General features: G+C 45.8%; 1 protein-coding gene across 4 annotated transcripts in view; it reads left to right on the top strand.

Moving 5' to 3' along the window:
- UXS1 (UDP-glucuronate decarboxylase 1) overlaps positions 1-14,708 on the top strand; it is a 97,420-nt gene that overhangs the window by 55,119 nt on the left and 27,593 nt on the right. For all 4 annotated transcript variants that reach the window (XM_087426319.1, XM_087426318.1, XM_087426321.1 and 1 more), the window contains exons 7-8: positions 8,441-8,545; positions 11,699-11,758. In XM_087426319.1, the coding sequence (XP_087282445.1) occupies positions 8,441-8,545; positions 11,699-11,758 (165 nt within the window). The remainder of the gene's footprint in view (positions 1-8,440; positions 8,546-11,698; positions 11,759-14,708) is intronic.

Genomic DNA, 14,708 nt, shown 5'->3' with positions numbered 1-14,708 from the left:
AGCTCACATAGAACATTCACCAAGATAGACCATATGCTGGGCCATAAAATACACTTTACCAGACTTTTAAGTTTATTAGTAGAATATAAAAAAATTTGAATGGAAATTATGTAAAGTATACTTTCAGACCACAATGGAATTAAAACTAGAAATCAATAACAGAAAGCTGGAAAACCACAAAATATTTGGAGGTTAAACAACGTACTTCTAATTAGCACATGGGTCAAAGAAGAAATCTCAAGAGAAATTAAAAAATATTTTGAACTAAATGAAAGAATTAGATTTCTTGTTTATTTGATCAAGAATGAGATGGAAGACAATCTTAATTTTTTTCCTCTCTTTTCAAAAGACTATTCTTTCCTGATGATAAAACAAGTACATACATGTTAAAGAAAATTTGGCAAAGTATTTTAAAAAATAGGAAATTATCTTTAATCCTCCCATCCAGAAATAGTGTGTTCATGTTAACATCCAATCATTTGTCTAAATGTGATTTTTAAATTAAAAACATGCTTAATAGGCAATATTTTTGTGTGGTTCAAACTTTTTTAAAGAAAATTAAAAAGAGAGACTGCAGAAAGTCTTCCTCTTGCCTCTATCTCCTGTCTTCCCAGTTCCTAACTCTCCTCAGGAAACTGCTGTTAACAATTTCTTTGCGTTCATCTGTAGTTTCTTTATATATAAGTGCATATATATTTAATATAAATAGGTATTCATAATTTTCCCTCATTGCAGAGAAAGCAGCATATTCTATATTGCTCTGCAATATTTTTTCTTTTTATATCCTGGTGATCTTTCTATGTTATGCATAGAGAGCTACTTTATTATTATTATTATTGTTATTATTATTGGCAGCTACTTAGTATTCTGTTATGTGGCTATGCCCGATCTCTTTACAAAGACACATTTTTTCCCTCAACATTATTTTATTAGCATTTCCACATCGTATGAATACAGTATAGTTTCATTATTCCTATGCTGGATATTTAGGTTGTCTGCAACGTGGGGACATCATAAACCTTCCTTGCTTGAGATAGCCACCCAGTATACACATCTAAGTCATGTTGTCATTATCTTAGGACACATGTCCAGGCTCCTGATGCATGCAGCATATGCCTTCCCAAAAAGCTGTCCCAGTTTACTTGGCCACCATCTGCATAAACGGGAATCTTGGGACCAGCATTTCTGCGAGGACAGAAAAAGGCAGAAATGCCATTGTGTCATGGGAGCCGGCTCCTGAAACCTGTAGACCCTGTATAGAGGAGTCCAGGAAAATGAAAGCAGAAAATGGCAATAGCTAACGCCTGCTGTGTTCCAGCACTGCTCTCATCATTGTCTATGATGAACAAATTTAATTCTTTCAAACATTCATGTGAAGTAGGCAGTTACCATCTTTATTTTATAGGCGAGGAAACCAGTGCATGGAGCCCTTTCTGTTACCCACCTTCTACGCAGGTGCAGAAATCCTGTGCAAGGCCAGGAGGGCGACTCCAGGAGAGGGAGAATAGGAGAGGCTGGGCCCTTAGCACCCAGACACTGGAGTCGACCGTGAAAGGTGGGATGGGAACGGTGTTTGCCAAGCGCATTGGGTCCATGTTTATGTAGACATTTGAGGAGTGCTGCCCTGATTAGAATACTTGTGTTGAATTATAATTTAGAAATTTCTCACCTTCAGTTTGTGTTGCAAACGTGAACACAAAATGCAGAGGCTGCGGATCTTGGTCTGTTTAACTTGAAGCCTGGGAGTTCCTACTGTGCAGCTCAGGTGCTGTTGGTGCTCTTGCCGTGGTGTTAGCATGCTGAGCCCCCGCATGGTGGGGGAGAGTCTGGGTGAGGGGGGGCTGCCAGCCTGTAGGAAATTGACAAGCAGCCACACGGATTGGAACTTTTGATCCAGGACCTGAGCCAGACCTCTGGCACGTGCAGTCTTCCCTTTGCATTGTCAATATTATTTGATATGAAATCCAGGCAAAATTCCACTCTTTTTGTTACTTGTGCGAAGAGAAATGTGGTCTTTACACTTGGAAAAGTTCTGTGTCGTTAATCTTGTCTTCCATCATGAATACTGGTGTTAGGGCTGAGGGGCAGCCCATGCCTTCCATGTCGCAGAGTGACCTCTCGTGCACTATTTATGCCAGGCCTCTGACCCAAATGAAGAAAAAGAAAATGTGTAGCCAAGTGTCTTTATGATGGGATTTCACCATATACTAAATAATCATGCACGTTCGCAGCAAGAACCAACCCTTTGTTTTATTTTTTAGTTTTTCCAAAGTTTCTGGGTGTGAATCCTAATTGGTGTCTCATCAGTTTACTAAGGCTGGCCCTGGCACACGGAGGAGGTCTCACACAGGCTGCACTCGGAACTTCAGCAAAAAAAAATCAAGGGGGAGATGGACACATTCAGTCAGTTTTTATGTGGATTTCCCCTTTGGTAGGAGGTAACACATGATTTCTTTGGATTCTGAACAATAATTTGGATTATCCCAAGAGTTGGATTTTGACAGTTTTTTCTTCTGTATCTATGTATCATTTTTGTGGATTTCAGGGACAGTGAAATTCATTACAGCCTGTAGGAAGTTCACGTGTGGTTAGGCTGGTGGGTTTCAGAATTCACAGTAGGGCTGAGCATGCCTCAGCTACCCTACCCTCACCCATGCTCTCCCCAACATAAAAATAACACGCCTGCATTCTGCCAGGAATGCTGTTTTGAACCTACTTTAGGAAATTATGTGGAAAAAGGAAAACATTGGTTTGCTGTACTGTTTCCCTTCTTTGATTATTAATTTGAGCTCTTTTAGGCTCATTTTTTAAGGCTCCTGTTTTTTTAGCTGTGATTACAGCACACAGCCCTTGTAAATGTGATGGGGTCACGGGAGGGTCGGTTGGCGGGCAGTGTTGAGAGGCGCGTATCCAGCAAATGAATGGGCGTGCCTTTCTTTCTCCTTTTCTCTTCTCTTCTCCATCCCCAGTTAGATTTTTGCATATCATGCTCATTTTGGGTATACTTTGTACTGTGGTTGACATGTTGGGAGGGCTTTGTTCCTGGGCTGTGGGGGTTAACTTTGCTGCTCTGTTATTGATATTCCGTAGGGTTTTCGTAGCACTTCTCATTGCTGATGAGTTATGCTTGTTCTGAAGTTCCCCCTGCTCTCATCCTCATAATTCCTCACCAGATTAATTAGTCCACAGACTCTGGTGCTATGTCCTTTTTAGGACAGGACCTGGCGTTCTGTTGTGAATGTTACAGAAAGCACCTTCTCGTAGGAAAGAGGGGCCGTTGAAAACACTGATTTTCACAGCGTTCTTAGGACGCAGCAGTGCTGGACTTAAACCTTATGAGACGGTAGCTTTGCAGGGCAGACCTTCGCCTCTCCAGGTTCGATGAAAGGGGAGCAGCAGTTGGGCTAAACTGTCAGCTGTGAAAAAGCAACAAACCAGATGCAATAGCCTTTGGATGAGAAAGTGCCAGGTGTGGCTCCTCTCTTCACTCAGCTGACTTGTTGAGCACCCTTCCCATTGCGGCAGGCCGTAGCCCCGTGTGGGGGTGTTTGTTTCAGTCTTGGGTTTCAGGCCTGCCTAGCCAGCCTGGGCGGGACCCGGCGTGTGTGGGTGCCCATGGTGACTGGGGGTGTCACTGACTAGGTGCCTCAAGAAACTCAAAGGTGGGTTTGGAAGCAATTAACTGTTTTTCCAAGTTGTTTCTTGTCCTTTTGTGTGTTAAGGAGGTGTAACCACCAGCCATCCCGAAACTGACCAAGGAAGGCACTCAAGGGAGATGTAACCACCAGCCATCCTGAAATTGACCAAGCCTCACAAGAGCTATGCCCATGACCTTTGCCTTATTTTTAATACAAAGACCTTTCCAGGAGGAGCTTAGGCCTCATTATGTGGAAGCATGTCCTCCAGCTGAGCCTGTGCAAGCGAATACTCGCCTCTCCCTTTTGAATATTCATTCCCCAACCAAATAAAAGTTCCTGCTTTCCTTTGTTTGGGGCCCTGTGACTTTGGAGATGATTCCTCATGGCCTCCTGTTTGCCGCAAATACACTTTACTTTGTGAGACAACTTCCACTGGTGTAGAGTCTTGTTTAACTCCCCAGGGAGGCGAGCCCACTTGGTTGGGTGTCAGGGGCTGCCCTGCCTGCAGAGGGCAGAGCTGTGTGGAGATCAGAAGGAAGGAAAAGGCTTCCTTCCTGTGCTCGGTGAGCTGATCCTGAGTGAGGACGCGGATCTGGAGGCTGGCCGAGGGGTGGCAGTGGCTGTCACGCGCCGTGCAGGCAGCGGGGTGAGTGTGTGCTGCTGACCCGGGGCGGCAGGGCTCCACACTCGCAACACGCTCTGCCTGCCTTCATCTTGAACGAAGTTTCTCCTCCTTCCCCTGCACATGTTGTCACCTCAGGAGTAAACGTAGGGCTGAATGATTTGTTCTGAGATCACAGCCCGTACGCTGTGGTTGACGCTGTCTTCAGCGCGTGTGGTGCCCCGTCTGTGAGCAGAGAGCCAGCGAGGCGGGAGGAGCGTGCTCTCCGGCGCTCAGCTCCGCAGCGCTGTCCAGGCTTCGGATCTGATCTGGCACCGTGCTTACGAGAGCGGCAGCAGGCGTGTGAGGACATTCGGTACCCCGTGTGGAGTCGAAGGGCTGCTGCCTACACCTGCGTACTTTTAAGCAGGTGTGCGGGAATGACCTGTGCTCTTCCTGGTCACATCTGTAAGCTGGAAAAGGTGAAGCAGCCTAAGAATGATGGGATTTTGTGAGAACCGTCTTATTAACTTGCAGTTAGCACAATAGGATTTTTCTTTGCTGTGTATTTTTAGCTGTTTATCAACTCAGACAGACGTGTGGTTGTTCGAAAGCAGTCACGGGATCTTCCTCTTGTTTAGGTAGATGCCTTCCATGAATTGGCACATTGACGGACTATGAACAGCTTAACAAGGTTTTATGTTTTCTTGAAGAAAGATTATTCTTTCAATAGCTTAGGTTCTATTTTTAATTGACCCAATAGTTTTCAAAGGAGGCTTTTAAAAACGTATGTGTAAAGGTCCAGAGTGGCTCCCCACCTGGAGGGTCTGTGTGGGGTGCCAGGGGCCCAGGCGTCTGTCCTTCAAAAGATTCACTGGGTAACTGATGCAGAGGAGGATTGATGGAGAACCTCGAATGGTCTGCAGTGGCTCAGGAGCCTGAGTTTTAGCCTTTATATTCCCAGGGTTGACAAAAGGAGAACAAATACGTGAACCAACACCGTTCATTCTGACTTCAGCTTTGATAGAGAGTTTGATTGCTTTTCACGAATACTTTTTTCCTCTGCTTTTCCCTCTCATAAGCACCTTTCTTTTGTTTTTTTTTTTTTTTACCAACAACCATTTTTAAGTGGTATAGTTCAGTAGTGTTAAGTATATTCACATTGTTGTAAAACAGATCTCCAGAACTTTTGCATCTTGCAAAACTGAAACTCTGTACTCATTGAACACTAACTCCCATTCCTTCCCCCGCTAGCCCCTGGCACCCATCATTCTACTTTCTGTCTCTATGAATTTGACTATTCAGTATTTATCTTTTTGTGACTGACTTATTTTACTTAGAATAATGTCCTCAAAGTTCATCCATGTTGTAGCATGTGACAGGATTTTCCTCCTTTTTAAGGCTGAATAATATTCCACTGAATGTGTATACCATATTTTGTTTGTCTTTTCATCTGTTGATGGACCCTTGGGTTGTTTCCACCTTTTGGCTATTGTGTATAGTGCTGCTGTGGACATGGGCGTGCAAATATCTCATCAAGACCCTGTTGTCAATTCTTTTGGGTATATACCCGGAAGTGGAATTTGTGGACCATATGGTAATTCTATTTTTAATATTTTGAGGTACTGTCTTATTGTTTTCCGTAGTGGCTGCACCATTTTACATTCCCACCAACTGTGCACAAGGGTTCCAGTTTCTCCATATCCTCCCCAACACTTGTTATTTTATTGTTTATTTTTAATTTTTTTTTTTAGTAGTAGCCATCCTGATATGTATGAGGTGATTTCATTGTGGTTTTGTTTGCATTTCTCTGATGATTAGTGATGTTGAGTATCTTTTCATATGCTTGTTGACCATTTATATATTGTCTTTGGAGAAATGTCTGTTTAAGTGCTTTGCCATTTTTAATTGGGTTATTTGATTTTTTGTGGTTGATGTGTAGGAGTTCTTTATGTATTATGGATATTAACCCCTTATTACACATATGATTTGCAAATGTTTTCTCTTATTTCATATGTTGCCTTTTTACTCTATTGATTGTGTCCTTTGAGGTTAGCACAAAAGTTTTAAAATTCAGTGTAGTCCCATTTGTCTATTTTTGCCTTTGTTGCCTGTGTTTTTGGTGTTATGTCCAAGAAATCTTTGCCAAATCCAATGTCATGTAGCTTTTCCCCTATGTTTTCTTCTAGGAGTTTTGTAGTTTTGGGTCTTACATTTAGGTCTTTAATCCATTTTGAGTTAATTTTTGTGTACGGTGTGAGATAAGGGTCCAACTTCATTCTTTTTTGCATGTGGACATCCAGTTTTCCCAGCACCGTTTGTTAAAGAGACTCTTCTCTCTCCATTGAGTGGTTTGGCACCCTTGTTGAAGATCATTTGACCGTATACATGTGAGGCTTTATTTCTGGGCATTCTGTTCTATTCTGTTGATCTTTGTGTCAGTCTTTATGCCAGTACCACACTGTTTTGATTATTGTAGCTTTGTAATGTGTCTTGAAATCAGGATGTGTGAGTTTTCTTTGTTCCTCTTTTTAGAAATTGTTTTGGCTATTCAGGGTCCCTTGAGATTTTAGAATGAATTTTTTCTATTTCTGCAAAAAACAGGGATTGCATTGCATAAAACAGGAAGACTTTTTTTTTTTATTACATCAGGAGTTTGCTGGAATAGTCTTGGCAAAGAGGCCTTACAAATAAATATCCCAAAGATGGGACCCACAGCCTTTCACGTGTTGTTCTTACCTCTCTTGACGTGTGGTCCTGATCTAGGAAAAAATATAGTCACCAGGTTATTCCATGAGCCTGTGCGATACCTAGCACCCTTCCCAAAGATTCAGTCTCCTTAGAACCATCTAGCTTCCCCTTTTCCTGGTCTTGATGGCTCACGTGCCCCCAGTCTCCCAGATGCCTTTGAGCCTGAAAGCACTGTGGTCGTTAGGGTGAATTAAGTGGAGTCCAAGCTCACGGCCTAGAATACAGTGCTCTCCTGTGCAGCCGCCACTTCTGCCTTGTCTGAAGATGATGAACTGTCATCCAGCCTCAACCCTGGGTAGGAGAGTCAGGCAACAGCCCTGATCCCAGAAGGCACTGCAGTGATTCCCACACTCCTGGGGGGTGACAGGTGTGGAGTGGGTGAGGAGGTCAGGCACTTGTTGGTGGGGGTGTTTTCTGAGAAGGTTATGAGGACTGTTGTTTCAAGTGCCTGTTTTGCCCGTCCTCTCTGAAACCTTGCCCCTGATGTGCCGTTACCTCAGAGGAGAGCAGTGGTCCCTGGTTGGGAAGAGGGTGGGAGGCCGGGGGAGCCGGGTGGGGTGGGGAGCAGAGGGGTCCCTGCGGGTGCTCTCGCATGGGGGCCAACACCCTGTGCAAGGAGCATTCGTTGGGGTAGCATCCTCGCCTCTGCCGTGGTGGTCATGTTTTCTTTCGCCTGTCTTGGGACGGCATGGCACAGACGTCGTCTGCGGGGATGGCCTTCCTCACACGTGCTTATCCGTCACGGCTGTTTCACAGGGAGACGTTGGTTCCCAAAGGGCCTCTGCTGTGTGGCGGGTCTTACCAGACCTGAGAGTGAGCGCTGTGGTTGGTGATGTTCAAGTGAAGGCCTGTGCACCAGGGGAGGTGTGTGGAGGGTAAATTGTTTAGCCGTCCATGGCTTTGAAAACCACCCGGCCTGACCGTCTTCTCGGGCTCTGGTTTTGTGTCTACAGAATGCAGACAAAATGAAGCAAAAGGCTATTTTATTTTCTCCCATACATTTGTGCGTTTATGTTGTCAGATTTGTTTTACAAATTAAAAACCTTGTTTAATTTAGATATTCATGTCTAATTCTATGTCTGAAAAACCAGTCTTCCTTCTGATTTGGATGCTTTATCTGGGACAGATCTTCTCAGAAAACAATCAACTCAGTAATCAGATTGACTCTAATTAGAGGAGAACAGGCCCACATAACTGGCCCAGCACATGTCTTTGTTCCAGATAATTAGACTTGCTATTTTTGTTTATGTTCCAGATAATTAGACTTGCTATTTTTGTTTAAAGTCTTCTAATTGCAAATGTAAATTAGTTTCTATGAAGAATAATGCAACAACTAGAATTTCAGTGAAAGATACATGAACACCTTTATTATACAGTCTGCTTCTTGGGAGTTCAGAATAATTCTAGAGTTTTTCTTGGAAATAACATATTTCCGTTTTGTCTCCTTTAGTTGACCAGATATACCATCTGGCCTCTCCGGCCTCCCCTCCAAACTACATGTACAACCCCATCAAGACGCTGAAGACCAACACGATCGGGACGCTAAACATGCTGGGTAAGCGCTGCCCTTCCTGCTTTCGAGGCTGTTGTTGGGCATATTCAGACGACTCTGGCGTAGGTAGTTGACTGTTCTCTTAGAGTTTGATCTTGGTCTTCACACCCTCCCTCACCCCCTGCCCGTGCTATTTCAATGTGGCTTGACTTGAATTTGTCTAGAGGAGACAGTCATTGTAGTAACCAGCCTGCATTGCCTCAGTTGAATCCCCTGGGAGTGACCACCTGTGCTTTCAAGTGACCGCCCAGCCTTCCTCCACTTTCCCCTCTGGCACGTGGCGCATGTGGCTCTGGGCTGGAAGGAGGCACTGGCGACTCATCTGAGATTGGGTTGGAGTGGACTGCACATGCATGCACACACACACGTGCACACACACGGGATTTCAGTAGCACTCTTGGAAGGAGTGGGTGGAGAGCGGTCCTTATGGTTGTCGGGACTGAGTACCTGGCTCTGAACTGAACCTCAGAATTCACCTTAGAAGTGAAAGATGAAGGATGCAAGAGTGAGCCCCGGTAAAGGTGGCCACACTTGTGTCTTCACAAACAGCAGGCCTTAGATTTATAGCTGTGGATGATAAGCACATATTAATGCTTGAAATTAGAGGCACGCTTAAGTTTGGCACAGGCTTAAAAAACTGGGGGATTTGATTAATTGCAAAGTGGAGGAAGGGAACCACTTTTTAAAATGTCAAGTAAAAAGTGAATTTAATTATAGGAACATTTAAAACAGGTTCTATAAATGGATTTCGGAAGTAAAGTGCTAAATTTTAATTTGAGTGAAGCACAGAGACAGGACGGAAAGGGCAGCAGAGATGGGTTTTCAGGTCTCTGAAACTAAACATGTTGGCGGATCAAGCTCTGCGTGAAGTTACTTCCATTGTAATCTGCAAGGGCATTTGTCCTCCTCTTTGTCCCGACCCCTGCCCTGGTCGCTGGACAGAACAGAGTCCCCCACTTCTGCTTAGAGGTGTGGTGTGGTAGAAGCTGTTCCCCATTCTTGACACCGCAGTCTCCTGTCCCTCCCTACTCTCGCTCTGCCTCCCTAGCCCCCTCCTTCATACCAGAACTAGATTCCATAGAGGGAAAGCCACCAAGCACATGATGTTTAAAGAGATGTCATTCATTCCACCTGTTTAGGCAATGCAGCCACTGAGCCCTAGGCACTGTCCTGTCCGCTGTGGAGGGAATTCAGATAAGGGTTGTAATCAGGCTTTTCTGCCAGGGAACTTAGTGTCTCTTAGGGGAGGCGAAATATGGGCACAGGCATCAGCGATACTGAGTAGGAGAGGAAAGTTTCCAGAAGAGAGGTGCCAGTGACGTACTGTTAGAGTTCAGTGATCCTGAGCTGGGCCTGAACCACGAGTGAGATTGGACCTGGGGGTCCTGAAGGAATGGTAAGGGTCTTCCGGGAATGACATGGACAAAAGCTAGGGGGAGATGGGAGGCAATTGGTAGGCCAGAAAGAGACCCAGAGGGGCTTTGTGTTCCGAACTGAAAGGAGCCGTCATTAGTCATTTTGCTCTTGAGACAAGATGCACTGAACTTTGCCTGGCTCCTTCCTGGTGGGCCCTGCCCTCTCTGTGGCTCCCCACCTCCCCGGTCCTGTGCTTGACTTCTTCGTGATGCAGCTTCTTTGTCCAGTCTCAGCATAAACCCCCGGGCGCTAGGGCAGTGTGGGTGAGCTCCCCTGGCTTCACCCAGGAGGGATCCTTGCAGCGATGGGATGTTCTGTGTCTTGACGGTATCTGTTGTCACGATCCTGGTTGTGATGTTGTACTGTAGTTTTGCAAGTTTTTACTGTTGGGAGAAATTGGGTAAAGCGTTCATGGGATCTCTCTGTATGACTTCTTACAACTGCATTTGAGTCTACAATTGTCTCAAATTACAAGTTTAATTTTAAAAAAGACTTCGGAATTCTTCATTACTACCGTTGTCGCTGGGCAATAGTGTGGTATGCTGCTCCATCTTGCAGACTTCTGCGGGGTGAAATTGGAGTGCCTGTGATGGGCCCGTGATGTTGGCAGCCTGTAAATTCCATATCATACTACACCCCTTTTAGCATTTTCTTCCTCAAGCACATGGTGGCGCTTGCACAGGTTATCTCCACATCATTACCTTTTAGCAACCCCCGGCTCTTGTTCTTGACATGCGTCTTCTTGCCTCCCCCAGATGCTCCTACACACTCATACCCACTTCTGTCTCGCCAGCCTCCCCCAGCAGTGCCCGCAGGTTGTGTGTGCCCACCTCACCTCTCCCTCCTCGCAGCACTTCACGGGCACCGCATTGGACCTCTGCCCCATGTGCAGTGCTGGGCACTGAGGGGTGTGCGGCACAGCTGGCCCCTCCCCTGATGGTGTCTGTGCACAAAGGCTCCGTGGTGGAGTTGTTTGGGAAGGAAGCACTGGGTTAAGTAAAGGGCAATTGATTTCTTTTGTGCTGGGCGTCTCAGAGCCTCTGGTGACCTCTGTACCTTGGGACTCTGCGAAGAGTGTTTGGAGGATATTCCATACTTATGTGACCACCGTGGATAATGATGTTCTAGTCCATTTCCACACGCGAGGGTAAATGCAGGAGAGGGTTCAGAGCAGGACGGAGGAATGTGGCAAGCTGCTTTGGAGAAGGTGCTGTTGAAGCTGCAGCTTGAAGGAGGCAGGAGGAGGAGGCAGAGGTGCCCAGCCAGGGAGTCTGGCTCAGGCACAGTTGGAAGATGGCAGGGCGCACACTGAGGGAAGTGGCAGGGGGACTGCTTGCGGGGAATAGTGGCAGTTCAGGTGTGAAGGGCCTTGCCTTCTGCCTCCCAGGGTGAAGCCACCCAATAAACACTGGGTGATGTGCTGAGGCAGAGGAGTCTTTATGAAACTCCTCAAATCACACCTTCTCAAACCAACAGACTCTGCATTGGCCCTGCTTACACTTATAAGTATCCAACTAAATACTGTGCTTCTGAGGGTTCATTTATGTTTTTCTTACTGTTTTTGTTTTTATTTTGTTCCAAGGTAGTTGCAATAAGAGTGGATAATTGAAGATGCATGGATGATCAGATATCATTAATACAAAAATTCCTTACATTGACACAAAAATGTGCATGTGCGTCTGTGTTTTCCTTGTTTGCCTGAAGTTGACAGTTTCTCTTATCCTACCTTTGCTTTCTTAGGGCTGGCAAAACGAGTCGGTGCCCGTCTGCTGCTGGCCTCCACCTCAGAGGTGTATGGAGGTGAGTGGGGGGCTTCCACTGGGGACGCATGCTCCGGCCCCACGGGACTGTTTGTATCCTGTCTTAGGTGAAGAAGAAATAAGAAATGAGTCCTGGATTCCATTTCTAAGGCCCAGCCTGCTCTTCCTATCCCAGGGCGTGACAGTGAAGAGGCTGCCCGTCTCAGCCATGGGTGGTCTCCAGGCTCCCTCCCCTGGGTGGGACGAACTCCTTTGGCTCCTGCTGGAGCACACTCCCAGAGACTGTTATCATTTCACCTTCCCAGTAAGGTCCCACCATTTACAATCCACAGAAGTGTTTTGGCCATTCTGTTCTGAAAGTACCCCAGAAATCACTCATTAGGGATTTTTTTGCCAGTTTAGCTGGCGTGTGTTATTCTTCAGCGTGAGCAATGCGTGCCGCCTGCCTGACCCACCAAGAACTCGGTGGTTGCTTAGTGCAGAGACTCGCGCTGATTGCCTCACCTGCCATGTAATGATTTCTGGAAAAATCTTAAGTAGGCAGTGCCAGAAAACTTGTGAGCCTGTTTTGCAACCTGCAGTGCCTCGCATCCCTCCCCGGGCCCGTTAGGGAGGGAACGACAGGTGTGGGATGAGGGCTTGATTTTCAGTTCACGTGGATTTCCATTCGGCCCCAAACCAGCTAGGTGCAGGGCTGTTGAGAACTGCCTGCTTGATGCAGCAGAAGCCAGGCTCTGACATGTTGTAGTTTTCTGCTTCATTCACGTTATTGTTGTGGACGGGAGAAATGAGGAAGTGAGAGGGCAAAATGTTAAGAAATGTTTTCTTTTTAAAGTAAGGCAACCAAATGAAAAAAATCACAGAAACAGAAATTCTCCTAAATGCAGAAAAGAATTACAAAAAATTACAAAAAAATTTTGTAAATTTGTAATCCCTCTGGAAAGGTGGAGCAGCATCCACTTCTTTGAAATCCTAGGTAGTTCAGAGGGCAGAAGTGTCCACCTCCCACCTGTTCACCCCGTTGCTGTGGAATAGGCCCTTGAGCAGACTCCTGCATTCCCCCTCCCTGTCCTTCCACGTAAAGATTCTACAAAGGGTCAGCAAGTTCTCCTCTCTCCGACGCTGGCGGATTCCCTTTGCTTCCTCGACGGGCCTCATGTAATGTGGAAGGAATGGTGTTGATATAGTCCAACGGGCTGAATCCTTCAAATGTGTCTCCAGTGAAAAGGTGTTCGTGTTATCTGTCCAAAAGGGCACAGCGCTCCTTTTCCACAAGCACCCTTCTTCCTCCTCCCCCTCCTTTGGTATCTGCATATTTCACAGTGTGTTGTGTTCTTCAGGGTTCTTAAACAACGTTAGGGTGTAACTCACAGAATTCACCAGTTGATCTGCTCTGACATCTGGGGACGGTTTGTGGAGTGCATGCTTGGTCTATTAGCCTCAAAAAATGCTGAAAAGGGGAGACGAATTTGAAATCAGTTTTCACTCTAGACTTTTACTTTTGTCCTAACAAAGTGATTTTTTTTTTTCACTTATTTTTTCTTCTTCTTTTTTTTTTTTGTGAGGAAGATCAGCCCTAAGCTAACATCTGATGCCAATCCTCCTCTTTTTTTCTGAGGAAAACTGGCTCTGAGCTAACATCCGTGCCCATCTTCCTCCACTTTATGTGGGACGCCACCACAGCATGGCTCGACAAGCAGTGCGTCGGTGCGCGCCTGGGATCCGAACCGGTGAACCGCGGGCCGCCGCAGTGGAGCACGCGCACTTAACCGCTTGCGCCACTGGGCAGGCCCCTCACTTATTTTTTCAAAGTGATTTTGTGAGGGGACTGTTGAAAGCTGTGTCATGACCCGTGGGCATCCTGGGCATCTCAGCCAAGACGGTGCCATTTGAGGGGCGGTGGGTGTGCCCACCCTTCTCTGTCTCGTCCAGCTTGCCCAGCCCTCGTCAGAGATCCCCAGGAAGGCCTGCTGTCAGTCGTCTGTCCCATCAGTGAATTTAGGTCATTGGTTTTCTTCTCTCAGTGAGTATTTGCCTGAGACCTTTTTTCTCATCATTCAGTAAAAATGTGCCCTTCATGCAGGAATTTTGAACCACAGCGGCAGACAGAGAGGTCTGAACCTGCACCGTGCCCCTGCCACGCCCTGGGGGGCGCCAGCCTCCTGAAGGGGGACGGCAGGCTTAGGCCTGTGTGTGTTCGTGTCCCTGTCCCTACACAGGTCCCGTTGTACCCCTGAGCTGAAGTCAGACTTCGGCTACAAAATAAGCAAGAAATGAATTTGTAACGTAGAGTTCCTGCGCCTCGTCTCGATTTCTTGCAAAGATTTATACATTTTTATACCGTGGTTGTATAAAATTCCTGGTGTACCAGATAAATTAGGTATTACTTCACATTCCAAAAATATGCTTGTGTTAAAAAAGAATTTGTTATTAGGTTTCTTTAAATAGTCTGTTCCCCTGGTACATCTTAAAGTGTGACTGACTGACACACGGCAACACGGGAAGCGGGAAATAGAAATGCGTGCTGACGGCACAGGTGGCCATTTGCGTTGCACATCCATCCCTCCGCCTCCGCCAGACAGGCCTCCGGCCTGTGTCCTCGAGGTTCTCAGGTTTGTTCTGGGGCAGCACGTGTGAAAGTCATCATGTTCCACAGAGATGCTCTTAAAATGTTTTCAATAAATACCGGCTTTACTATAATTATGTGTTTTATAAATATAAAAAAATGTATATCTCTTCACATAGATTATATTTAATTACAGTTTGTATAATAATCTAAAAGTTGAGAACACTTTATAGGAAAGAGGGGAGACTTACCGTTGAGAGAGTTTGATCTTCTAATGTATTTATTTTTCCTGTAAAGTACTCTCATTACTTAATGTGGGAGCTGAGAACACCACGTCTCACTGGAACCTAGAGAAGGGACTGTGGAGCCTGAAGTTCCCTCTGATACAGATATCTCCGTTTGTAAATGTCTGCCTTGGTCTTGC

The sequence above is a fragment of the Ceratotherium simum genome, chromosome 40 (genome assembly GCF_057802395.1).
Source record: "Ceratotherium simum simum isolate JZ-2026a chromosome 40, ASM5780239v1, whole genome shotgun sequence".
NCBI classification, from domain to species: Eukaryota; Metazoa; Chordata; class Mammalia; order Perissodactyla; family Rhinocerotidae; genus Ceratotherium; species Ceratotherium simum.
Note: the sequence above shows the minus strand (reverse complement) of the source record. Positions and strands in the feature narration are given on the sequence as shown.